Genomic DNA, 27,325 nt, shown 5'->3' with positions numbered 1-27,325 from the left:
ATACATTTGTTGGTTCGAACCCGTGCCATAGGCTTCCGGTACAATAGGGACACCCAGGCTATAAATCCGGCGGGTATCCCGAATTTGGTCATGACCGCAAACATGTAGTCCCACCTGAGCGTATCGAAAGCCTGACGTAGATCCAGTGAGATACATCCCTCGGTGCCGCTTCCCCCTGTGGTCGGAGTCATTAACTGACTGAGTCTCCGCAAATTTAGCGCCGTGCTCCTACCCGGCACAAACCCACATTGATCGGGGTGTACCATCTCTGGGATGTGCTGGGACAGGCGCACCGCCAGTATCTTACTAAGAATTTTGGAGTCAGTGTTCAGAAGTGACAGCGGTCTGTAGTTGTCTAGTCGCAAAGCATCGCGTCCCAGTTTCTGGAGGGAGACAATTAGGGCTTGTAGTGTTGTGTCAGGTAGGCCGTTGCTCTTCAATGCCTCGTTATATAACTCATGAAGGCGGGGGGCCAATATGTCCATGTATGTCAGGTAAAACTCCGCCGGGAGTCCGTCTGTCCCGGGCGCCTTGTTTCTGGGCAGAGCCCTAATGGCCATTCTAATTTCCGCAACCGTAATGGGTTTTGCCAGTTCCTCACTGCCGCACTCAGTTTAGGAACGCATACGTCGGAGAAAAATTCCTCCAATGCCGGTTCCGAGAGTGGGGCGCGAGGGCCATATAAATTAGCGTAGTAACGTCGGAACGTCGTGTTAATTTCCCGTTGTCCCTGGATCAATTCCCCGGAGGGATCCTGAATCTCCATGATAGGGGTGGTTGCCGGTGCGTCCCTGGTCAGGCGCGCCAAAAGCGCACCCGCCCTGTCCGCCTGTGTGTGCTGTCGTGCGGTGTATTCCCTATAATCTAGGGCCCTTAGGTCTTCTAGAAGTTCCGCATACTGTATATTAGCCTCCTGTAGTTGTGTGAGGGCGCCGCCCGTGCCTGCAGCCTCGGTTTCCAGAGCCGCTAGACTGTCCTCCACCTCTCGCATTCTCCTCAGTACCTGATGTTTGATGCCTACCTTGGTGCCCATGGCCACCCCACGAATAGTCGCCTTGAAAGCGTCCCACTCGACCTGCCTGGAGCTTGCCGTACCTGTGTTCTCGGTGAAGTAATGTGCGGTAGCGTCTGAGAGGGTGGACTTAAACATTGAGTCCTCTAAGAGGCTAGGGGACAATCGCCACGTCGGTATGGGGGTGGGTAATCTACCCCATTGCAGGGACAATTCCACCGGGTTGTGATCCGATAGCGTCTTCCCCATATGTCCCACCTTCACGACCGACGGCGTAAGCGTCTTGGAGCAAAAGATGCGGTCTATCCTGGTGTGGAGTTTGTGCGGAGGGGAGTAGAACGTGTATTCCCTGTGTGATGCATGAAGTGCCCGCCATGTGTCAACAAGGTCCCACCCCTCAGCCCATTGTGCCAACGCCTCCGCCTGTCGTCTACTCTCGGCTGCATGTAGAGGGGGATGTGACCTGTCGAGAGATCTAGTAGCGCATTACAGTCCCCGCCTATAACCCAATCGTACTCCACCCAATCCGCTAGCGCCCTACCTAGGTCTGCAAAAAACTGTGATTGTTCTACATTCGGGGCATACAAACATCCAAGCACTACACACACACCGTTCAGCAATCCCTTAGCAAGCACGTAGCGGCCTTCTCCGTCTATTTTAGATTCAATGAGTTTAAACGGGACCGTGTTATTAATCCAAATGGCTGCTCCCCGGGAAAATGCAGAGTACTTAGTGGCGAATAGCTGGCCCTTCCATTTCCTCAACATTTTGGCCCCCTCTGTTTCATTCAAGTGCGTCTCCTGGAGGCACCCTATGTGCACCCGCCGCCTGCGCAGTTGTGCTAGAACTCTGTGCCTCTTATGTACCGAGCCCAATCCCCGTACATTCCAAGTGCAGACCACATAATCGTTAGGGGATGTCATGACCCCGGACACCTTCAAAATATTCCAAAACCATTGTCCGTATCAAGCTTGACCACAAATTGGAAAGTTTCAGTGCTACCTTTGTGAACATTACCCCAACTCGTAGGTCCCCCTCTACAACCTCAGGAGACCAAACCGTAACACCCAACATGGGTAAATGAATTCTGGAACCGTGCCTAGGCTTAGGGGTGTAAGCCCAGACAAACTCTCACAACAGTGTACTTCAAAAAGTCTCGTAACCATTGTCCCCTACTTGCAAAAGTGTCCCAAGTTCCTGACCCCCCCCTCCCTCGAAACAGATTAGAACATCCGCTACATTACCAGTCCGGCGCTGTAGGGGCTAGGATCACATGTCCGCCGCCATCTGGGCCGTAATTTGGGGAAACAACTGTATGCTGCCTTCCGTGTCCGAAGCCGCAGTATGGGAACTTGTCCGACTAGCCGATGGTGACCCGACGTTTGCGTCATGTTCCGCCAGTGCGTTGGTGGTTAAGCGCACTATCGTTGACGAGCCGACTTCTCCCTCCCGGTCCTGATGATCAGTGCGGGGCTCCTCCGTGTCCGGATGACCAGGGCGACCCCGAGACTCCGTCTGGCCTTCCGACCTCTGCGTCTCCGGCACCTCCCGCTCTTCTCGTGTGGAGTGCATCGGGGTGAGTGTAACCTCCAGCCACTCCGAAGCTTCCTCTGGAGTGTCGAAAAAATAAGTTCTGTGATCGTGAATGACCCTGAGGCGCGCCGGGTAGAACAAGGCGTATTTCATGCTGCGCTCCCTTAGTAGTTTCTTCACTCCCCAGAAAGACGCTCTGGCCCTCTGAACCGCTTGCGTGAAGTCTGGGTAAATGGATACTGAGTGGTTCTCATATTGTATGGGGCCTTTCTCCCTTGCGGCCTTCAGGATGACATCTCTATCCTTAAAGTGGAGGAGGCGTGCTATCAAGGGGCGAGGCGGGGCCCCCGGCTTCGGTGGTCTGGGAGGGACCCTGTGTGCCCTCTCCACGCTGTACATCGGGGTTAGGTCTGCTGGGTCTGCTACGGTCTTAAGCCATTCCTCCACAAAGCGGGTTGGGTTTGTCCCCTCACTGCGTTCCGGCACGCCCAAGATGCGTACATTGTTGCGTCTCGAGCGCCCTTCCGCATCGTCGACCCTTTCTCTCAGGTGTCGCATTTGCTTCTCCAGATTTTCTAGTCTCGTGGAGTGTTCCGTTTGTTGGGGTATCAAATCAGCAATCGCAAGTTTCTGCTCCGATACCTTTTCCGCTAGTTTCTTATGGTCATCTTTGAGTAGCGATAGGCCCGTCGACATCGTATCCATCCGAATTTCAAGTGCCTCCCTGGATGCCCGGATCTCCGAGAGTATGCGGTCCAGCTTAGCCTCGTGGGAGGTAGTTCCCGTGGGAGGGATCACGTCTTCATTAGAAGAGGCCAGGGGATCGTCCGAGCCAGAGGCCTGCGCTCCACCACGGGGGGGGTCGATTCCTTCCCATTTTGCTCCTCCGCAGCGTTCCCCGTGGGCGATATGCTGTAGCCCCGTCTGCCCTCTCTTGGTACCTCCGGTCACTCACCGCCGACCAGGCCAGTTATGTGCAGCGCCGTGTAACCGCACACCCCGGGGGTGGTCCGATGCCTCTGTATTCAGCTCAGCTAGCGGTTCTAGGCACGTCCGCGGCCAGGTCCGGTGTCTCGTCCTCTCCTCTGGTCAGGTCAGCTGCGTTGTTGTGTCCTCGGGACCCCAGACAATGGGTTTTGGCCCGTGATGGGCACCCTGTGCGACCATTTTATGACACCATATATTTGCAAAACACAGAATAAATATGGATAAATACCAATAAGATGGCCAAACAATAAATATGGATAAAAACAGACGGAAATGTTAAAAAAAAAAAAAAAAATACCATAAAACCAGGAGCCCTAATCATATACCTGGCCAGCTTCTCACATCCATTGTGCTTGCAGTGAATCAAATGTAATGAAGGATGACATGCGCTCACATGCCCATGGGAACTAAAGCTTATTTTTCCAGAATCTAACTATGCAAGAATGTTTGTAGCCAACTTTGGGATTAAAATCATGAGTCACATGTATTTTCGTAGGAATAGAGGAGCTGAACCTGCTCAGCGATGAGGGTTGCCACTTGATTGGTAAAAGAGGTAGAAGCCTGCTACAATGTCTGCAACATGTATTAATGTCTTTTATAATAGTGTGTGTTCCCAGTTAGCTTCAAAGCTTCTCTGCACACTCCAAAAAACATTTCCCTTGATGGTCGTGGCTACTGCTGCTACTGTCATTCTTTTGTATTACTACTTGATGCTCTGTATTTACAGATGGCTACCACAACTGTATGCTGACTCAATCTGATTTAATGAGACCCGGCTGAATTTCATGAATTACTCTTTATGGGAAATTCTATTGTTTTTCATTGACTTTGAGCTTTATGCTTCTCTGATCTCAATCTTCCTTAAATTGAACTCTTCATGAGTTCTACTATTCTAAAACTTGGATACTGATCTTTAGATAGGTAACTAATCCTTTATGGAACACGTTTGATGCATTATTTGATGATTTATTGTGACCATTCTTTTTGATGAGATTTCTGTAAACTTATTTGATTTATTGACTAATCGAAATAAAAAAGACCAAAAATAATTTTACTAATCTCTTAATGAGAATAAAGGTTTTAGAAAAGCATCCAAACTCTCATCATCGACTGAGCTTAAAACTGTTAACGCGATTGAACATTGAAATGTTTGAATTACTGCCTGATTCATAATATAACATTCAAAGGTCCATCACCGGAGGAGTGAAGGATCAAGCGCGGAAACGGGCCTAACTCAGCAAGTGATGGATAAATAAATGTTCGAACCTGATCGTAAATTATGTAAGATTATAGGGGCCCAGCCCTCGCTATCAGTTCTATCAAGCTAAGGGTGGTAAGGATGGTTACTATCAAACACCAGGAGGAAGCTCTGTCAGGCAAATTCAAGATGCGATGTCCCTCTCGATCAAAGTAATTGATAATTGGCAAAGTAAGTACGCTCCTATCTTTTGGAGATCCACTTGGAGGAATGAATGCCTTTCCATCCTCTCACAGCACTGGCTCCAAGGCATGGTCTATAATATTCTTTAATAGATGAACTACAAGAGCTATATAATAATGTATTGTTCTAATCCAGAAGGACTCGATTGAAAAAGTTATTTGGGCACCTAAGTGCATCTACGGTCACCAAATAGCAGCAATTATGACAGTTTTTAAGGCATGGGCTCAGAAAATACGTTGACGCGGTGGCCCTGCTCCAGTCCTGCACAGAGCCCTCGGATCTGGCCTAATGTGGCAAATTCATGAGCATGACACAAAGGGTCCTAACTGGAAAGAGCACCAATGAAAATGGTGCAGTCGGAATTGCGGATACTCCTGTTGTTACAGAAGGGGACAAACGGTGAGGTTCCAGCTCCAGAAAAAGGTCCATGTGGTCCCCAAAAGACCCGCAACACACTAAGTGACTTTCCTTGTCAAGAACATATAAGGGACTCGGACATGTTTTTTTTTTTTTAAACATAATTTTAACTGATGTATTTTAGGGCAAAACCCATATTTCACAAATGGTCCAAGACTGGTGTTCAAATACTATTTTTTATTTGATATACGATTTGATACAGGTGTTGTAATGGTGTGAGACATGTTTTTATAGAGTAATTTTAATATTGTATTGCAACTTTGCAATGATTAAAAGTAATTACTCAAATACATATGAATTCATTCACAGATCATTATCTTTATTTTTCTGGAAGTCATCCCAATGAACATAAGACCACGTAGGCACCTAATCATATAAATGACATTTGAAGAGCTGCAATTTTTGTGGTGGTGCTACTCCCAATGTCAAGGTAAGCCTGGATCTATAGAATTAAATGCTGAGGTAAGGTTATGAACAAAGCAATGACCACACAGGTGATGTCCAGTTACTTGTTGTAAATTCCACACTAGTGTCTTATCCCTGTATTTCTTTTAAATGAGAACACTGGATTCTCTAAATTCAAACCATTTGCGTTCAATTTATGCCAAAGTTTACTGATAATTCTTTTTACCTGATTTGAGTTGTTGGTATTCGTACTGTCACAGATTATCTGGTTCAGTTCAGTCCTTTTTATGTCCATTGAGAGATTCTCGCTTGGGTGTATCTAGCCCTTTTAGGTTTCTCTATCGGTTTTGGCTAATCGCTAGTAATCAATGTTTTGCTTAACGCTTCTGCCTCTGATTTGAAGTCTTCCAAATTGGAGCAGTTCTGTTTAATTCTTAGGAACTGCCTAAATGGTAGGTTCTCCTTCAAGGCGTGGGGATGGACACTCGTAAAATAAAGTAAACTGTTCTTGTTTCTTTTTTGTTATACACTTTGGTGCGAGTTGCCACCAAGAGCCATGTTTGATAGATTCAGAAAGGACATCTCATGTTCTCCAATTGACTTAATTGAATGTTAAATATTGATTCTGATCATTTAGTCAAATGACAAAAGTGATTGCCAGTTCCTCAGACCCCTGCAATGATGAAAATGTAATCAATGTATTGATGCCAAAGGCACACAGGCATGTAGTAAGGATTATTTGCCTAGATGTTTTCTTCTTAAAATTGATGCACATATAGGTAAGCCAGCTGGTACCAAAAGTACTGCCCATGGAATTCCTTTGCTGTTGTGGGTATACTGCACTTTCATATTCACAATAATTTAGAGGAAGGGCCAGCCTGGCTACTTTTGTGATGAACTCAATATTGTATTCCCCTGCAAGTTTGTGACAAGGCACCCTTGATGGAGTAAGTACTGCATACCTTTTCTAAGAGGACATGGGATTGACAAATATTCTGTTAATTAATTACTCTCATATTATGGTATGTTTTCTAAATACAGAGTGTGACTACAGGGGCATGTCTGTCCTTGGTTTTAAGGGTGAGACCTTACTTTCAGTTGAGATGCCAGTGTGCTCACCTTCACAAGTTTGCCGTGCAATATATCAAGTATGACTATTGCAAGTCTTCCACAAGTTGTTTTGTCCACATTCCTCAAGGGGCCATCGAGCATGCATTTGATGTGTTTGCTTGTTATGTTTTACATCACGGTTATAATTAGGACTACTTGACTCATGCGGTAGGAGAGGGACAAATTATGCGGCAGCGTTGAGTAAATTATAACTGGCTGCATTATAAACACACACTTTAGTTAATTATGGAAAAAGGTCAATGTTCAATTAGTCATCTTGAATCATGTATAATTTGCATTTGCCATTTGCCTCCATATAATTAGGAAGGGAAGTAAATAATGTGAAAGTCCATCAGTAAGATGTGCAATGGCCGCAGTAGTTGTATAATAACTTTGAAATTTCTTCTAATTTTTCTGCACTCTATGATTTGCGACATGTTTATGGCTTTAATTGACTAATAAATTATTATTACAATTACAATGACGCTGAACACCCTGTGATTCTCGGCAAATCAGTTATTCTCCCCCTGCCTAACAAAAATGTATGTGTCCTCATGTAACACAACTGGTGCTATTTAAAGTGCTCTGATACCCGATACCGGGTCAAGTTCACGCTATATAAAACTCTGTAAAAAAAAAATATATACAGTAGACAAGAGTAGGCCTGGGTGGTAAATTCCGTTCCGCTAGTGGAATTTGGGTATTTTGCGTTCTGCGGAGAACGCAGAATTGCCATAAATTCCGCGATTCGCGGACTGTTTGGCTTGTTCGCGCTTACAAAATGCGTGTTCGCAAGATATTTCTTCCCGAGCACGCAACCAACGTTCGCGAACAGCAAAAAAGCATCGCGAGCGGGACAAGCAATTCCACGTGTTCGCTGAACTTTTGCATGCTCGCAGAGATTTTTTACCATTTCGTAGAGCTTTGCGTAGTGCGACTACGCAAATTTCGCCCACTCCTAGACAACAGCGTGTATTTTCCCTGCTTGCACTAAGCGTATAGCACCATTGCTATGGCGTCGAAAGAGTGGATGTGATCCCAAGAATTTCATTTCCAGAATCTACTCATAGCACTCAGATTTGAGTTTGGGGTGGTAGATGATGGTGGGTAGGCAACACTACTCGTCACTCCTACCAGCCGAGTATGTGGAAATGAGAGGGCGGCTTGGGCACGGCGAGGCAGGGAGAAGTATGGATATTGAAACCATAAACAATTGAATAGCCTGCTAGTGCTAGCCTGCAGGATCCCACGTCGATTCTGTTAATGAAAACCATCTGATTATTAAACCCAGCATGTTTTAACTACTGACCAATACTGCAACTTGTGTAAGGATAATATTGCATTTAGATTTTCTTCTTTAGCCCACTGAAGCTTAAAAATACTCTATAGAAAAACGAACTGCATAAAATACATTTTGCTATTCCCACAGGTAAAATGAACAAAATGAGGCCTGCAGAGCCAGCAAGGCAGACGATCTCTGGAGCCAACATTTGAAAATTAAACCTGTAGGACACCAGCAGCTTGCCAACATGCTTTGCAGTGGAAGTTGCTCAGTTGTTTTTTTTTCTAGCTTCTGTGCGAAGCATCTCTGAATACTGAGCTTTCAACTTTTCTGATACTTTTTTCACAGCCGTCTGCTTCGGTACTACACGCAACATCTGTCCGTGGAAATAGTGTTTTCAATAATTTTTTATAACTGGAGATCTAGACTGTGAGCTCATTTTTCTCAGCCAAGCCATCTCTCTTTATGGATTGCTTTGATATGGCAGTAAGATGACTGAGAGAAATTAATGTTTTGTGTTCGCTGAGAATGTGAAATATATCAGCAGATATCAAAAATAAATCTTAGGGATAGAGATAGAAGTTTCTTGAGAAGACAGGGAGATGTTGTAAAAGAGAATCAGAGAAGCACAGATGGAGTATTCAGTATTGGGGAGAGAAGGACTTATTGTGGTGTAAGCCAGTTCTCCTCTTCCAAAGGCCCACACAGAGGAAGAGCCTAGGGAAAACACTGATACAACTTAACATAGTGACATACTTGTCTTCATGATGGACACACAGTAAAAGACCTTGTTGTGGTTGAAAAGAACATGTCATTTGACATGGATAACTTCATCAAAGTCCAAACATGATTCAACGTCAAACCTAGTACTGTTGAGACATTTGCCATCTACTTTATCATCATAATGTCAATGTGACCCTCCTTATACCGATGAAGGTACAATTCAGGAGCAGGTTATTCAATTTCTGTAAGTCTCAATGAAGTTTAAAAACACCCCATAAGTGGTTTGGTGCTAGTGCACCATCAGTCATGATAGTTACTAAATGATAGTGTGGTTCTTAATTTAGGACTCAATCCAGAGCCCAGTTTATCAAGCAAGCATATTCATTCCCAGGTGAAAAGCAGACCATACAACTTTCAGAGATGTCCTGGCGGGTAAGGAGACCACACTAGACTACTGTAAAACTCCCCATTACAAGTGACTGGGGCTTAGAATAATACAGACCTTGTGAATGTCCCATGGCATACGCTTTGTATATTTTAAAAAAAAATATTCGATCACATGTTCCTATAATGGTAAGGTCTGAACACGCCTACCTGCGCCATAGAGAACACAATGTTGGTTTATCATTTGTAATAGGCCAAATCACTGTAAATGTGACTGTTTTGCTCATTTGTAGCCCCAATACTTTAAGGATGCTTAGCGTTCATGCTCTGTGTATTTATACACGTAATACAGAACTTTAGTTAAACCTTTGCGCTATATTCCTCCTTACTTTACTAATGTTTACCAGGTGGCTAAAACTTCCGTTTCTACTTTTTAACCACTGTTTTACTGCATCACCTTCTTTCTCTTTATGCCTTTGATGTAGTGCTACCAGAGCCCACGAGTACTAAAAATACAGGGTTAGGGTGGAAATAATGCATTGGTGCAAATCTTGCAGCTGCTATTACTTTACCAGACACATTCTAGTGTCATGCTAGGTCAAAAACACTGCTTATCATCTCCAACTTGCCCACAGCTTGGCTGAAGCTTGCCATCTTGAGAATTTTTGCTGTCCCCGATCCCACACATTTTTTAACAACTTTGAATTTATGACACATTTTTAGATAATTCAAGCCCTCATGATGCCAAATAATATTGAATTATAAGTTTAACTTTCATCATAAAAAGCTAAACCAAACAGTATCAAACGAAATCTTGAACAAGCATTTATAAAGTAATTTTTTTCTTTGATTTATAGTTTTTGACTTGGAAGAATATTACACGTGAAATTCGATATTTATCTAGCCTGTTCCTCCCACTGTGAGAAAGATATGGAAAGAGCAACTTGGATGTTTAGTGGTCTAGTACATAATATTAAAATAAGACCTATCTGAGCAGCTGGTGTAGCTTTAATTGCAGGAGATATTAAATTACAAATAAATCCTGCATCATAACGGACATTCTCTTAGCACCATTGAAAGTCAAGACACTGTTCTGCAGAATATTAGCATTTCATCAGGTGAAATCTAATTTCTTCAGTTTAAGATTGAGTTAGCGAGCTACAGAGAAGTAGAGGTGGGTTGGAGGAAATGTAGAATAGGGGTATGGAGTAGGGTGAGGATGACAGAGGGGCACGAAGAAGATGAGTTTGAGGAAAATAGAGGCAAGGAAGTGAGAGAAGTATAGAAAGATGCAGGGTAAAGAGACAGCAGTAACAGATAAACGTGAAAATCTTAGGAGAGACAGGTCAGTTAAAGAGAGTAGTAAGGCAGAGAGTACAGTCAAGAGATGGGTGAATGGTAGCTAGAAAAGAAGTTAAACAGAGAGAGAGCAGAGGAAGTGAGGTTGAGAGAGAGGGAGACACAGACAGAGGTAGGGAGAGAGATGTGAGGTAGGTGAGACACCAGAAGAGGGTGCTGGGGGAGAGGGGAGGTAATGATGGAGAAAAGTAGATAAAGAGAGTTAGTGAGAACCGAGTAAGATACCGTTAGAGGCAAGGCAGAGGGAACAAAGGTAGAGAGAGGTGGAGAAGTGAGGTAAATTGAGAGGGTATGTAGTGCGAGATAGAAAACGGTGGGATGCAGAGAGAGAGAGAAATAAGAGGTAGAGAAAGAAATGACAGTGAGGTGACGGTGAGGTAGGAAAGAGATGTTACGTACTGAGAAAGGGCTGAGAGCAAGGTGGAGAGGGGACGTACTGAGAGATGAAGAAGTAAAGAGGTAAGAAAAAACAGAGATAACGTTGAGAGTGGTGTAGTGGATGGAAGAGGCATACTGGAGAATAAGATGGAACCAGGGCAGTGAGGTGCCTTCTTGGCTGTGGCTCAGTAGAGGGCGAAGGGCAGTAAAATAGGGAGCTGCCTTCGGCCTTCTCTTGTAACTGGAAAAGCAGACAACAGTCATTCCAGCCTGGACCTTAACGTGCACCATACACAACCAGTGGGCTTGCGGGGGAGTAAGGGGATAGGGTGACTTTTTGCTACGTGGCCTCTGATGGGAAGGGGGCATGTTATGTAACTGCTCACAGACTTCTCTGCTAGTTCTCTGTGTCGGTGGATGTTACCCCAGCCATCTAGACCCTCCCTAAGGCTCTACTACCTACCACATTACTGACCATTTAGGAGGGGGGAAATAAACCTCGGTTTGGATCCTAGCCAACTCATTTACAGGGGATAGCCAAGCTTCAGCCAGTGATTACTGCCCACCTCAACCCCTACATCTGCCTACAACTCCAAACTTCTCAGTAAGCACGGACCGCAAAATGAAAACCGTGCTGCTAATTAAAAATGCCGCCACTACTGAGGGCGGGGCAGGAGATGAGGACTTGTCAATCTGTTAATGCTAATTTCAGTCCATATCTTTTTTTGTGCGACTGTGCCTACGTCCAAAGTACGCTTGTGAATGTGCATTCATAAGTCACCTGTTTCGCATACGACCATGTGCCAGACTTCCTCGTCATTCCACTTCAATGTTTTCGGCCTCTCAATGTCCTATCTCTCCTTCCATGCGATACTGACCGCTCCCTCAATCTCACTAAAAGCTTGATCTAGCCTGAATTCCTCAAACATTCTATGTTCTGGCTAGGCCATGAAATTTACTACCTATTTTATCACTCTGAACACCCCATCTATCCTACCTTACAGATAGTTGTATCATCATGCCATTATGACTTTTCCTTCTAGCCTATTGACCTGACTTTTACTTCCATTCTCATTTCCTGACAGCCCTATCCTCAAATCAATCTCACTGTCTCATCCATCCTAGCATCATGGCTGACCCTCCAGCTTTGTTGCCCCTCTACTCTACAATGCTGACGGCCCCTCCATACTAGCATCACAAGTGCCTCTATACCGTCTTACCATGATTGATTTCTTTGACCTTCAGTCCTGATCACCCCCTCCATCATTCATCCTGACCAGGACAGGCAAAGCACCATCAAACCTGCCCCGTGCGCCTCATCTATCTGCCTTGGTTCTAACTAGTCCCTCAAACATACCATCCTGACTACTGCCTTTTATCCGCCATCACAACTACCCAAGTCATTCTACCATACAGACAGATAACTCTAGTCTACCTGCCCTAGTCTACCTGCCCAACTACTCCGCTGCCCTTCTTGAGATGTCCTCCATCCTACAGTTATAACGCTTCCCCATCTGTTCTACCATTAATACGAATCTCTCTATATGGCCATAGTGGCTGCTCCTCAACCTAGCATCTTTCTTGCTCCTATAAACATGAAACAAAGTGTAGTGCTTAACAAATAAACACGAAATATTAAAGACTGCAGTTCCACTAGCACATAAAAAACGTGAAAGCAAGGCGTATAATAACAAAACACAGAAAAAATACCTTTACAACTAATTTGTTTGAAGTCATGACGGAAGTCTCAATCCCAGCAGCAACCTATAAATATTAATACAAATTGATTAATTTACAAACATGCATATTCTAGAAAATAGCCTGCTTCAAAGCTAAATAAGGTGCTAAGCACTCGAGTCTACATTTATCTTAATTGACACCCAGCAGATTTATTTCAAGTGCTCATTACAAAATGTTAAAAGTGCACGGGCTTGTCGTACTTTACTTTCTCACAATAAAATAGTCTTGGAAAAATATTTTTCCATTTGAAGCAAACATAGAGGTTCTATCCTTTTTAGCACATAACCTTTTGCATACCTTCCTCGCTGTAGACAAGCATGTGTTTGGGTAACCACAAACGGGTGTAGGGAGACATTATGATTCTTCCATGCCTACATGTAATATTCGTTAAAATAATTAAACAAATCCCAAAACTAATTTGAAAGGTTACTTTGGTAGCCAGTTACAAATCACTGGACATCGGCCTCATGGTGCATGTCGTCACTAGAATCTCTCGATGGTAATACAGGACCATACTGCACCGCTACCAGTTACATATCCCCCTTTAAACTCTCACCAGATAGATGTTCCAGAAAACGCAATATTTGGTGCATGCGCAGTTTCCAGCTCAAAAGTAGCTTTTTATAGGCGATAAGAATAACGAGCCTTTATTTATTTATAACGTTTTTTTAAAGCCCACTTTTACAAAACCCTGGGTAAATAATGATATTGTAAGGTGCTAAAATATTCCTGGATCCAATTTCCCTTTCAAAACTAGCTACACTGTCAACTGGTCCTATCCAGGAGTGGGGGCCTGGTCCAGACTCACCAAGGAAAGACATGAATGGCGCGAGTCGTTTGGGCGTGATACACAGTTTAAAACTGACTGGGTTCGGTTCCAGTGCCACTACTATGATCCATCTACTGAAGGGTTGGGTGTAAAGCAAGACAGGCTGGGTGGACTCGATACAAGTCCATCGCCACAAGCTATGCCTCAGGTCCGGGTGACTCAAACCAACGGACCATCCTGTCATGGAATGTAAACGGCCTGCTCAGTAAGCTTAAAAGAGGGGTGGTGACACAATTTATTAGACAACAAGGCCTGGGCCTGGTACTACTGCAGGAAATGCATTTGGTGGGCAATAGTGTTCCTTTCCTTAATGTGGCAGTATGTGACCGTGGCACATTCTGGGTACACCAGAGGGTCCAGAAAGGTGGCGATCCTGGCGAGAAAACACCTCTATTTCAGGTTGACAGTACTAGAATGACCCACTTGGTAGTTTTGTAGGGGACCTATAAGATGTTTGGGGAGTCAAACCGCTACAGAAGGCAATACTTGTTTGCTCAGGGTGCCATGGGACCTTCTTGCAGCTGGATTATGTGTTAGTTCCAGCTTGGGATGCCCCAACACTTTCACAGTGGAATACATGCTGAGGTGGATTTCAGATCATGCCCCACGCACGTGATACTTGGAGACAAAAGCAGTGCCCGGAGGAGTGAGTTGTGCCTCAGTAGACGGGCGCCCCAACATAGTGAGTGATCCATGAGCTCCGTACAGACCCACTGCTTTATTTTGAAGAAAAATTAGATTCAGTGCCCTGCTCTGAGACATTTGGGAAGCGTGTAAGACTGAACTCCGAGACAAGGCCCAAAACACCATATCCTGGAAAATTTGAAAAGAGGAAAGAATAGTTAAGACAGAAAATAAGATTAAAGTCTACGAAAGACACTATATTGAGACTGAACAGCAGGCAACATTAAACCAACCAGAGGCCCTGCTTAAATCATACCACACACTGACTCATGACATAGCGACTACCGTACACTATATGAGGAGCGGCTTTCCTTGAGGAACTGCCAATCTTGAGATTAGACATAAACAGCAGTGCTCTCTTATTGAAATAGCAAAAGCATTGAGACAAATTCACCTCAGCAAAGAACATGGGTCGTAATGGGATAGTGGTAGAGTTCTATAAGCATCCTCTCATTCCTGGGAGCATATCTCATGGACATGTTCACTGAAGCGTGGGAGAGGTGAAAACTGCCGCCTGACCTACAAAATGCAACAATTGTTGCAATTCCCAAAATGGGAAAACCCGGGAACTGCATACGTTGTTTATAGGCCAATTCCTCTGTTGAATACAGAGGTGAAAATCTTAGCTAAGATTTTGGCCCTTCGACTGACAAGAGTCATATCTCCCCGGTCCACAGGGACCAGACTGGATTCAGGCTTGATCCCGCAACACTGCAGAACTGCAGCCGGCTGCATGCCAGGCTTGATTATCAAAGGAACCCTCGGGAGCCTCTAGCCTTCTGGGTCTTCGACGCAGAGAAAGCATTTTATTCTTTAGATTGGATATACCTCCATCAGGTGTTGAGGAGATTTGGGTTTTGCTCCGTTTTCTGCCTTTGATTGGAGCAACAATACAGGAAGCCAATGGTGAGGGTGACAGAGAACAAAGTGCTTTCAGAGACTTACGCGCTATAGAAGCGGACCGTCACCCAACAAGGGTGCCCATTGACCCCTCTACTGTACAGCCCCAGGAGTGACATAGTAGGTTTTGTGGGTGTGGTGGACGAACCAGAAAAGGTATTGATGCTGATGATATCCTGCTTTACCTATCCAAACCAGAAATATTGTTACCAGTGGTTTTGAAGATGTTTCATAACTTTGAAAAACACACGGGATTAACTGGGATGCATCAAATTTGCCTACATTGGTGGACAGGAGTGCAAAGCTCCCAGCCCCAGTTAACATCAAGGTAGAGACGGGAGGATTCTGCTATTTAGGGATCAAGATGGCGCAGTTTCTGGAGAAGAACATAGAGGTTTTTACGGGCTTTCACTTATAGGCAGGATCCTTATTCAAGATGTTCACCCTACCCAAAATCCTATATATTCTTCAGAATACCCCTTGGTTAATTCCTGACAACTTCTTTGATAGAGTGGATAGCAGACTGTGCACATTGCTCTAGGAAGGTGCCCCACCCCCCAAATAGCCTGCGAACATTGCACAGAAATGCCTACAACGGTGGTGGCATCTCCGGCCCCGATTTTGAGGCATACTATTAGCCCTCCCAGCTGCAAACAATAAACAAAAAGAGATTTTCCCCTAGAGATGACCCCGCAATAAGATTACAACGGTCCCTGATGGAAGTGAGCACACACATACATTACATATAAAGTTGTTTGTACAGGTACCTGTTTGGAGGCATGGGACAAGGCCACAATATATGTGGGATGGCAAAACAGGCACTCTAGGGTTACCCCCTTTGGAAGGGCAGCAGGCTGAAGGAAATTGATGAGATGCATAAGAGGTGGGATCTGATAGGTATCTCCACAACAGGCAATCTGGCTGGAAGGGGCGAGATGAAATAATTTCCAGAGTTGCAGGGAGAGTATGAGTTAGACCTGTAACAGGAGTTTCCTTACCCCCACCACTGCTCATACCTAATAAAGAAACTAAAAATCTCAGGTTCCAATTGGGATTCGAGAAACACTCAGTTCCTTCTCCATGGACAGCCCTGCCAAATACCACTTATCAGGCATTAGAATACCGCATTTTAGTGTTGTGGTCTGCATCACCGCAGCAATCCTCATGTCGAAGTTAAGGTAGGTTTGCAGGCGGCTGCTGACGTCCATGCTCATCAGCCCATCTCCTGCCCCCTTTGTGTTTGTTCTCGGTGCACAGTTCCAGCAGTCTAGTATGCAGTGAAGCATATTTTGGGTCAGTAAAGGGTATCTGCTACTGCAAATGGCTCATCTGCCAGGAACTACATTTAAAGGGGCAGGTTTGTTCCACTCACCCCTACACCAAAGATGATCAAACCTCGTTATGTCCACAGTAGTCTGGGTGACTTTCCAAGATCATAAACGAATCAAAGAGCTGAGCTCAGTCAGCGCCCAGGGTTCTGCGTACCACATGGTTCTACAGACTATGTCTCACATAAACAACAACCAGACCCACAGTGGGTATCCACATGGATTTGGGGGCCGTACCTTGCCTTTGTTATTTTGCGTCAGTCACAGTGCGCCTGCCCCCCAGTCTGGGACAAGGTAGGTGGTGATTGGTCCAAGATCTCACTCACAGTGATATATGGGGTGGTGGGAGGCAGCCTTGTTTCAGATGCAACGGATCCTTGTACACTCTAAAGCAAAGCAGGTCACGCAAGGAATGGACTCTATGTACAATATTTAGCACATAAATGCACCTCCTGGAAGCCCCCAGGAAGGACCGATGAGGACACCCTGGTGCTCATCCTGGCAGTGAGTTACTGAGGCAGCACTTGTCACAATGAGTTGTGCTGGGAATAAGATATGGTGATGAGGGATGGGCCATTACAGCCGCCACCTTTCTCAGGGAATAATACCAGCACTTTGCTTGTTTGAAGATTCTGCAGAAGCCTAGAAATGAATGAAATGAATGAAACAGGGTCTTATAAAGCGCGGACTTAGCCCAAAGGCATCAAGGCGCTAAAAACGGACTATGCATGGGAAAGGCAAAGAATGTTAAGCTGCAGACTGAGTGAAAAGCCATGTCTTCAAAGCTTTACGGAACCGCAAATGTGAGGGAAGACTGGTAAGATCATTGGGGAGGGAGTTCCAGAGTTTGGCAGCAACCGTAGGGAAGGCACGGCCTCCCCACCTGACCTTGCTAAACCTTGGACTATAAGCAAATTTTTGTCTGCTGACCTAAGCTTCCTAGAGGGAATATATCGATGTAAAATTATCTTGATACCCTCTGGACCAGTACCAAAAAAGGCCTTATGAACTAAGCATAAGTTTTTAAAGAGAATCCTGCGATCAACAGGAAGCCAATGTAACGCCCTAAGAGAGGTAGAGATGGCATGGAATTTAGGCAGATTCATCACAAGTCTGGACCCTGCGTCCTGCACTAGCTGCAGCCATTGAATCAGACCTTCATTAATGCCCTGATAAAGGGCGTTACAGTAGTCCAATCTGGACGTCACTAGGGTGGCCACTGCCTGCTTACAGGAATCAGATAAAAGATAGTGTGACATTTTCTTTAGAGTTCTGATGATCCCGAAACAGGTGGAAACTGTCCTACTCACCTGCCTACTCATGGTGAGAGAATTGTCCACCAGAATGGCAAGATTTTTTCCAAATTGTACAGGGCAGGGACAATCGCCCAAAGAGTCTGGCCACCAATCGCTGGACCAGATATCCGATCTACTGCCAAAAATCAGCACCTCAGTCTTCTCCCCATTCAACTTGACAAAATTCGTACTCATCCAAGAAGCGACTGCTTCCATGCAGAGCCTAAAATTAGAAGCCAAATCTTTAATATTATGGGAAATAGACACCATAATTTGGGTGACATCTGCGTAGGATAGGACTTCCAGCCCAAACGATCTCACCACTTTGGCAAGCGGAGTCACATAAATGTTAAAAAGTGTCGGACTCAGGGAGGAGCCCTGAGAGACGCCACACACCATGGTCTTGGGGCAGAGAAGAAAGGCCCAAGGTTCACCATCTGAGCCCGATCGTTCAGAAAGGAAGCCATAAGCCCCAAGGCTGAGCCCCCAATCCCTATCTCCCTGAGGCACTCAACTAGCCTCAAGGGGGACAGATAAGATAATTTTATTATGTATAGTTAATTAAAACCAGTACAATCGTTACATTTAAACAAGTTTTTAAAATGTGATAAAAAGAAGTCTGTATAATTGTCGTTTCAAAGTATGTGCGGTAAGTGACCTAAAGAATCTGTCTTTCAGTTTTTTCCTAGGCCCAAAGTTCGACCGTTAGATGCCGGGACCAGTGCTTGCCGCAGGTTGGAAATTGGATAATCTTTGCTCTATCGTGGTGAGATACTTAACATATCTGCAATTCAGTTTTATGTTCGCAGGGTTCAAGCATGCAAGAACAGCCTGCCTGCGCGTGCTGGTCCCTAACTGCTTGAACTGGTCCCTTAGTAGCTGTCGGCGGGCTTGTCGGAGTTCTTCGCAAAGACAGGTCAAGTGAAGTATGTCACCCGTTGCTAGATTGCAGAGCGGACAGGCTTCATGGCCATTGCTCCTTAGCCATGGTGGTTGATGCTCTCTGGTAGGCAAGATCCCCAGCCTATATTTCAAAAACTTCAGTTTGGTGGTTTTTGGGTAGCCCTGGCTGAAGTAAAGTTGTGGTCTCAGGGATTTGTACGTGTTCAGTGTCATCCACGCATGGTTTCTTTTAGAAAAGGCGGCCTTATCCTCTATTAGGGAAAGAGTTTTTACGTTTTTCCAGACCGCTTTTTTAAACTGGTTGTGGCCCAGTTGCATGGCCTAGAGTGAGGAAGCTTTGACGGCCCCCAATGCTGCCTTCAGGTAGGAGCGTGCTTGGGATACGTCCCTGCTTTGTAAGTCTTGCCACAGCGTCGCGTTTAAGGTGTCATTGTGTAGTGTAGTTCCTATTATCCCAATAGGCTCTGCGCATTGGAATAATACCTTCAATAGTATAGGCCTAGACCAGACGTTAACTAGGTCTTCTATTGTCGATATTAGACTTAAAGTTTTGGGTTTGCCAGCTAGCTCAGAGTTCACTAGAAACTTTCTCGAATAGGCAAGGAGGAGTTGAACCTCCCTGGATAGACAAGAAGGGATTTAGTTTCTGACAACCATAGAACATGACAACTTTGCTCTCCCCTAATCAAGAGTGTATCTCTAGAGTCGTGTGAAAACAAAAGACAACTTATTTTACTCAGTCAGTACGTGCATTCTTAGTCTCACCAGATTGTAGAGAAAAGGAAGAGACGGGCGTGTTCAATAAAAAGATGGTATTTATTGATCAGTCTCTTTTCTCATACAAGAGAAATGAATCGATATTATCGCAATACTTATGGTTAAGTAAAGTGCATACAATAAAAGCAGAAGTATAAAATAATACTGTAAAAACATTTATATGGTTTCTAAGCCATAAGGTGGTTTAAAATGGATAAAATAGATACATACACATATACATTTGACTAATCGTACTCAACTGGTGTTTCTAACTACGCCTACCCCAGTGTACCTGACCTAAGCCTAATACGTGGGCGGGAATAGAAAGTAGCAGTTTAAGTTAAGTTTGTTTTGCCAAGTGACTGACTCAAGAATTCTCTGCAAGGGGTTATTCAGTTCTGTACCTTGAATCTAGGATGAATGAGGGATGGTATCTCTCGTCTCTGGTCTCGATATTCCAGGCTGCCTGCGAGGGCTACCCGGAAGCGCCGGAGCTGGATTTCTCGACAGGAGAAAGCAGCGTCTCGTTCTCAGCGCGTCAGGAAGGCGGGGCTGCGCCAGCGGGGTCTGCTCTGCTCTGGGCTTCGGCAAGTCTGGCTGCTCCGATCTCGTCACCACCGCGTGTGTTTGCTTAAGGCAATACCGGTAATATTTATACCTGTAAGGTGCCGAGATTGACGTAAGGATGGACATAGATACGTCAATAAGGATGTCATACGACTTGGTCGTTAGCACATTCTTTTGCTGAAGTTCTCGATGAAATCAAAACAATGGCCGCAGGGTTTTTCCCAGGTTGTCATAGGTTTGATTTGTTTTGAGAACTGCGTATGCCTTATCAGGGGCTGGAGGAATATCGCTTGTCTAATTAGATGGCAAGCGTTATGACCTAATCAGATAACACGTTCCTGTGCCGTAGTGTGGCTTAATCAGATAACGGTTTCTGCATCATGGGATGGCTGCTAGTTAACTTGTTAACCAGAACAGGGTCAGGAATAGGGGGATCGATACAGAACCTATAAGAATACATCACACCCACTCCACGCTAACTATGGCCATGTTTACGAATCTAGGCATAGTAAAACCTACTGTAGAGTATCGTGTATACCTTACCACCCCAAAATACATATAATGCATTTCGAATAATGTAATATACGGAAAAAAATATTCACATGTACTATATGCACTCAAGCTGTAGAATAATGCTAAAGTAATCACGCATATGTATACATTATTGCTAATTGGTATATGAGAATTTACACATGAAATGGCTCTTAATACAGAAGAAAAAGGTTTGAGACCATTTCATCACAGAATAAAAATAATTATGAACATACCAGCGGGCAGCTAATGTCTATAAAGTTTCTAAAAATAGAAAAAAATAGAAATTTTAGTTCTCTAAGAATAGTTCTTACTTTAAGCAGAAGATAAGTGTCCCGAAAAATTGTAGAAATATTTTGGGGCTGCTGAAAAAAAATCGCTGTCCGTGAACTGGAGGGAAAATTGTTCATGTTATTTTGCTATTAAGTTGAAGGCCAAATTCAGGGTGTTGGGAACGCCGTGTGCTAGCTTGCTTAAAAGTCTCTATTTCTGCTCTGGTGAGAACATCATATCATTTAGACTGTCGAAAAAGCTGTCAACAGCTTCCTGGGAGAGTTCCACTAACTCGGAAAAAGGTGTAACCATGCATTCGTGCGCATGATTGTCTCCATTGACGTTTTGATTAGTATTGCTGACAGAAGGTCGTACCTGATCGATGCTGCTTTCATCTTGAACTTCACTACCCCTAAATCGTAGTGGTGAAGTTTCCACGAATGCCGTCATCAGGATTGGTAGCCGTTGAGGGCAGCACAAAGCATGAGCCGTTATTGGACTCAACAATGTTTCTGCATCCATTGGCGCATCTGATTGTAGCGTCAGACAGGTGTCCAACACGCATTCTTCTCCGCACAGCAAGCACCTTAATACAGGTAAAACACATCGATGCCATATTGGTCGAAATGAATGAAACCAAGTCATGTTCAGGTCTCTAAGCCGGGAAAGTCCCAGGATTTTTGATATCCGGTCCCGGTATCCAATGGCTCGGATTGTTTCTTCCCTTGTCGCAGGTGTTTTGTCTGTGACATGGTTTGCCATAACGAAATATAAGGACTAAGAATAGGATTCCTGCAATTAGTCCCAAAATGAGGGGAAGTCCGCCAAAAATCGAATGGACGAAATCAGGAAAAATACCCAGTATGGCTTTGAATGGTGTTAATGCCATTGAAAATACTGTCTTAAATACTTTTGAGACTCCACTGGTATCAGAAATATTTAAGATTTCATTCAGGATTTCCGCGAAATGTATGGGGGAATTAGTTGATAACAATGAGTGAATCTCTGCAGTCGTCCTTGCGACTAGGAGATCATATGTTTCTTTTGATGACGTGAGCCTGGTCGGCGTCTGAAGAAGCACTGTTTTCATTCTGCTTAAAGTATCTATTCGAATAGAAGTAATTTTCAAGTTAGGCCATGCCCTTGCCTCCCTGTCTGGAAAGGAGCTGGGGAACAATAAGCGTCCACAGCACTTGACCTTCGCAGTCGTAGTTACGAGATAAGGAGTCCCGGGCATAAGACTACAACATCTGCGGTCCACAATTAGAATGTAACTCCCATTATAGAGTCTTTGAAAAAATGGTTCTATCTCTGTTGCAGGTGTGCCTAGCTGGTGACATGAAAGGTTATTTGAGTTCCCTTCACAGGCTCCATGCAAACTAATTCCATTACACAGAAGTGTACCGCTTAGTGACATCGCACAATTATTGCCACTAAGAAACACTTTCTGTCCTTTATTACTGACACATGCATGTGAATAGGGCAAGTTCCATGTCTTAATGTAACCTTTTCCCAATTTTTCGTACATGCCAGCCTGTATATATTTTTGGCAGTATTGAAACCTAAAGGTTGATATTGGAATATTAATTATCCCATGTATTATCCATTCACTGACAGGTCGTTCTGACATTGTCACTGGTAATCTATCGAGTTTCTCAATGCTCAGTATTGTATAATCAGCACCCTTCTGTGCCATACTGATTTGTTTATCAGTAAGGTTAAAGATATTGAATAGTGACGTTGTGTTGATTAAACGCCAAGGCACATAGCCTGAACGCAGATTTTGTAACGTCCAGCCAAGCTGTACAATAGAACGCAATTGAGACTGACCGTGTTGTAACAACAGTAAGTCTTGCGATATTATGTCGATTGCTGAAGACACAATGCTGTCCAAAGAAAAAATTCTGGAGGACAGAGTCATTAACCCATTGTCCACTACAGAAAGTGATTTTTCCAAATTAATACGGTCAATTTCCCGTATACTTTCTGCTGTCTCAATTTGAGTTACCTTCCAGGCCTCATTGTAAGCTGCATATACAGAGGCTGCTATGAAGCGTTTTTGACGCTGTTTGCGCGGTCCCATAATGAAATCACGCAAGTCAGCACCATCAGTAAGTAAAGTTAGGTGTTGCTTAATTTCTGTCAGTGTGGAAGTTTGTAGCCATTGAAGGCATAATTTGCCCACTGTAGGTGGTTATTATCCCTGGGTGTTGTCTTTGGGAATATCTAGGGTCTGGCCTGGTCAATTTGAACCCCTGTTTTTTGTTCAGGAATCTATCTTGACAGTTATTAGTATCTGTGGGCCAGATCAACCATTGTTTCCAATCAGGATGTGTTCTGTTTTGGTTTAATACATAGTTTACGTCTATCTCTTCATCTGTAGAGCTATTGCTGTCCATTGTTGGCTTTGGAATAGACGGTTTATTTAAGTCTTTGATTTTGGCTAAGCCAAGACAGGTGGTTTGTTGAACAGTGTCATTTAAAAATATAATTTGTTCTGGGATCATGCAGGCTCTAAACAATGATTCTATACCTTGTACTTGCCATTCTTTTGTACCCCAAACACTTTTTACTTCAACATTTTTGTCCCAATAATCAAAACCAAAAGTATTCATTTGTTCAAAAAATGAGTCTGAATATATCAATTTCGTGTTTGTTAGCATGGTCTTTGTCCCTGTCTTATTTGACAATTTGAAATAAAATGTTTCAGCATTACTTGTGTTGAACCCTGAAAAGTATGAATATTTGTCATAAAAGGTTCTTGAGCTTCCTTTTGGAGGGGTTGCACAATGTTCCCATTGATTATAATTTAAAACATTTCTAGGTTGTGCCGATTTATGTAAAAAATGGTTACCATAGTGGTTGTAACAGTACATACTATCATAATTAGTCGAACCCTGCAAATAATCATGTTTGGTAAATTTAGCAGACATCACTAGGTCAGACATCATATTATTTATACTTTCAAAGTCCCAATCATCAGCAAATGAGCTTGGTTTTACAAAGTCACTCAATGAGATCTTGATTTGGTGTGGATATTTCAGGATTTCGACCGGACCATAAATTTCGTAGTCAGTATTGTCCCATGCTACCCCACCCGGTATAGGATTGGCTGTGAAGTTGACTGAAGAAAGTTCTCTTTTCTCGACGTGTGAAGATGTGTGTGGTTTGAGGATCAAGTTGATTTTCTGACTTGCTGTGTCCATTTTAGCATATTTTCCCTCAATGAAGCGTCCCAAAGTTAGTACCATGATGAGCCAAAGTATGAGGATAAATGCACCAAAGCCCACCCAAAATTCAATCCATGGAGAAATCAGATAGGTTTCTTTCAGTTGTTTCAAAAGTTCTTTAGCTTTATCTTTAAAGGTTTTTGTTGATGGCTGTGTTTTTGATTCACTGAGGTCTTCAGAGGAATCATCGAAGTTTATGAAGTAGCCGGATGCAGTTCTGTCAATTGTTCCAATTGCTTCAGGATTACTGTTTCTTGCATATTCGTTTGTTACTTCATTGTAGGTTGGTGTGTCTTTACTAAATGTTTTTATTTGGGTTTTCAGAGGTTTAAGTTCCATTGCATTGTTGCACAGTCCTTGTTGTTCTTCTGTAGGCGTTTCGAATGTGATTAGCCTCTTAGTTAGGACCTCTGTATTGGTAGCAAACCTTGGTGTTCTACTACTTATCGGGAGTCCACTTGGCCTACTGTTTGTTATCGGCCACATGATTGTGGTTTTACCAAGTCGATGGATACAACTCGGTTCTCCTTTTTACCAGCAAGCGGCGGTAGTACAACTGATCTTGTCCCGTTGATAGACAAGACAGGAACTGCTTTTCTGTAAGAAGGCCCAAATTCCTTCTTTACCGCGATCTTTTCTCTGACTAGATCCCCGACTTTTGGAATCCAGACAGGTCTTGCTGGGACAGGTGGTGGTTCTTCAGTGGTTGTTGGCTGCTGTTTCAACTTTATGTTGCTCAGGTCTTTTCTTGTTTTGTTTAAGTCCTGCAAAATAGCCAAATGATCTTTGATATCAAAGCATTTTTCCTTCACCACTGAAGTCTGACTGTCAAGATCTAAGACTAACATCCTAGTTCAAAACAATAATTTGTACGGACTGAATCCCTTCAGAGAATTTCTTGGCAGGTTATTTAGACTACGTTGGACACTTATTAGATGTTTGACCCACCCAGCTCCCGAACCTAATACCTTTGCTGTTATAGATTGCTTTATGTCACGGTTTTTTCTTTCTACAATTCCGTTCCCCTCAGGGTGAAATGGACAAGAGTACCGCAATGCAATGCCCATGCTGGTCATGGCCTCCTTATAAGCTCGAGAGCTAAAAGCAGGACCCTGGTCAGAATGCAGCATGCCAATTGCGTATGTGCCGATAAAGACCCGCAAATCTTTTATAACAGTTCTGGCGTCAGCCGAGCGCTGGGGCCACATCCATATGAATCTCGTGCATGAATCCACTGCGACCAGGATATATTTATAGTTACCATCCCTTTGTAAGGGACCACAGTGGTCCAGATAGACACAGGCTAATGGTTTATCTGAGATTAGAAGGGGCGTCTGCGCTGGTCGTCTCACCGTTGATACTTTCATTCTTTGACATATTTCACATTCTAAAACATAGTTCCTTGTTTGTCTTCTCATTTGTGGCCACCAGTATCTCTGTTTTAATAATGATACTGTGGCTGAAACGCCAGCATGTACAGAAGCGAGCCCTTCGTGTGCCGCTATTATTAGTCCTAACCTATGTTCCATGTTTGGAATTGCCCTATCCCCCACTCCAGGGATTCGAGCAAAAGGAACATTGTTTGCATCAGTTATGTATGAGTATTTTACTGGAAAGCCTTTCGGGAGTGTTTCTATCGAATCCTTTTCTGTAGCGCTGACAGCCTGTAATATTTCGCTGTCTATTTTTGTTTTTGACCGTGTGATGGCAGCTACGGAAGCCGTTTGCACAGCTGCCTTCGCGGCCTCATCAGCCAATGAATTCCCTGCAACGTGAACGCCATCACGTTGATGACTCAGTGTATGTATCACGTGAGTCTTTGGTAGTTCTTTCTGTAAAAGAACTACTTGTTCCCAGAGCATTTTATGCTCGATTGTGCCTCCTTTTGCATCCTTAAAACCATTCTGAAGCCAGATCTGCAAGTATTCATTGTAAGACTGAACGCAATAATACGAATCGCACCCTATGAGTGTGGGGAATTCTCGATCGGTATTTTCAAGCGCCATCTTGAATGCTAGCAGTTCAGCTCGCTGAGCTGTACAGTCTCCCAGAGATTGTGTTTTGCTGATAGCTGGTTTAAATTTTCCTTCGTGCCAGCGACCTTTAACAATCGCGCACGCAGCACTGTAAGCTTGTTTACCCCCCACTGCGGGTTGTGCTGATCCGTGTGTATATATTATACAGCCGTAATGATCTAGAGGCAGAATTTCGGTCGGCGGAGGACATTCGAATTCGTATTGGAGAAATTCTTGTGTTTTTAAATTGGGATCAAATTCGTATACCACGTCTGTTGCAGCAAGAGAATTAGCCCACTGTATCCACCTCGGATGTAGTGCTTTAGCATTCAGAATGCTTGCCTTTGTTACCGCCTCCAAGGCTGGTATCGGTGTCACGATTATTATTCGTTTACCTTTGTGCCAGGGCTCGTTCTTTTGCTATAGCTGTCTGTGTTGCAGTAAGAATTTTTTCCGTTGGGCTAAATTTCATTTCAGCTTTAGTGTATAAGTGTGATTTGAATGCAATTGGTACCTTTTCTCCCTCGTTAGAGGTCAGGTATGTGAATCCGTATCTTCCTGGGATGACTCGAATCACAAGATTGCGTGTGTTATCACGTGTTTCTAATTTTGTTTTAATTAACATGTCTGTTTGTAAGGATCTCAAAATTTCTGTGTGTTTTTGAGTCCAATTTGTTCTTTTAAAATCTGGTTTTATTAGATCATAAAGGGGCTTGACCCTTTCTGCGTAATTTGCAATGTATGTTCTTCCGAAATTTAGGAAGCCTAGAATTGACTGTAAGTTTTTTAGTGTTCTAGGTGCTTGGAGTACGGCACATTTCTCTAGGAAATTGTCAGCCAGGCTTTTGCCTTCACTTGATAATTCATATCCTAAGAACAGGACTGTTAGATGGGCAATTCTAGATTTTTTAAAGTTGAATTTGTAACCCTCTGCTGCGAACCCAAGTATTATGGTGTTCACTCTCTTCAAGTGAGTATCCAAGTCATCATCTGTTAGGTATATGTCGTCGACATACGATAATGCTTCGTCATCATATGTTTGTAGTAACTCTGTTACTCTCGCTGAGAATAATCCTGGGCTGTTCTTGAACCCTTGGGGTAACCGACAGAATTGTTTTTGAGCGCCATTTATTGAGAACGCGGACAAATATCTGCTCTCTGGTGCTATATTTTGACAAAAGAATCCATTAGAGATGTCTAATGTTGTTTTGTATTGTTTGCGCACTATGTTATTCATTAGCGC

At 43.8% G+C, this 27,325-nt stretch overlaps 1 protein-coding gene across 5 annotated transcripts in view; it reads right to left on the bottom strand.

The window, feature by feature from the left end:
- Positions 1-27,325, bottom strand: part of SLX4IP (SLX4 interacting protein) — a 627,226-nt gene that overhangs the window by 585,169 nt on the left and 14,732 nt on the right. For all 5 annotated transcript variants that reach the window (XM_078649535.1, XM_078649538.1, XM_078649534.1 and 2 more), the window contains exon 2: positions 12,742-12,795. In XM_078649535.1, coding sequence (XP_078505661.1) covers positions 12,742-12,768 — 27 coding nt within the window. In that variant the 5' untranslated portion in view covers positions 12,769-12,795. The remainder of the gene's footprint in view (positions 1-12,741; positions 12,796-27,325) is intronic.

This window comes from Lissotriton helveticus, chromosome 6 (assembly GCF_964261635.1).
Source record: "Lissotriton helveticus chromosome 6, aLisHel1.1, whole genome shotgun sequence".
NCBI classification, from domain to species: domain Eukaryota; kingdom Metazoa; phylum Chordata; class Amphibia; order Caudata; family Salamandridae; genus Lissotriton; species Lissotriton helveticus.
Note: the sequence above shows the minus strand (reverse complement) of the source record. Positions and strands in the feature narration are given on the sequence as shown.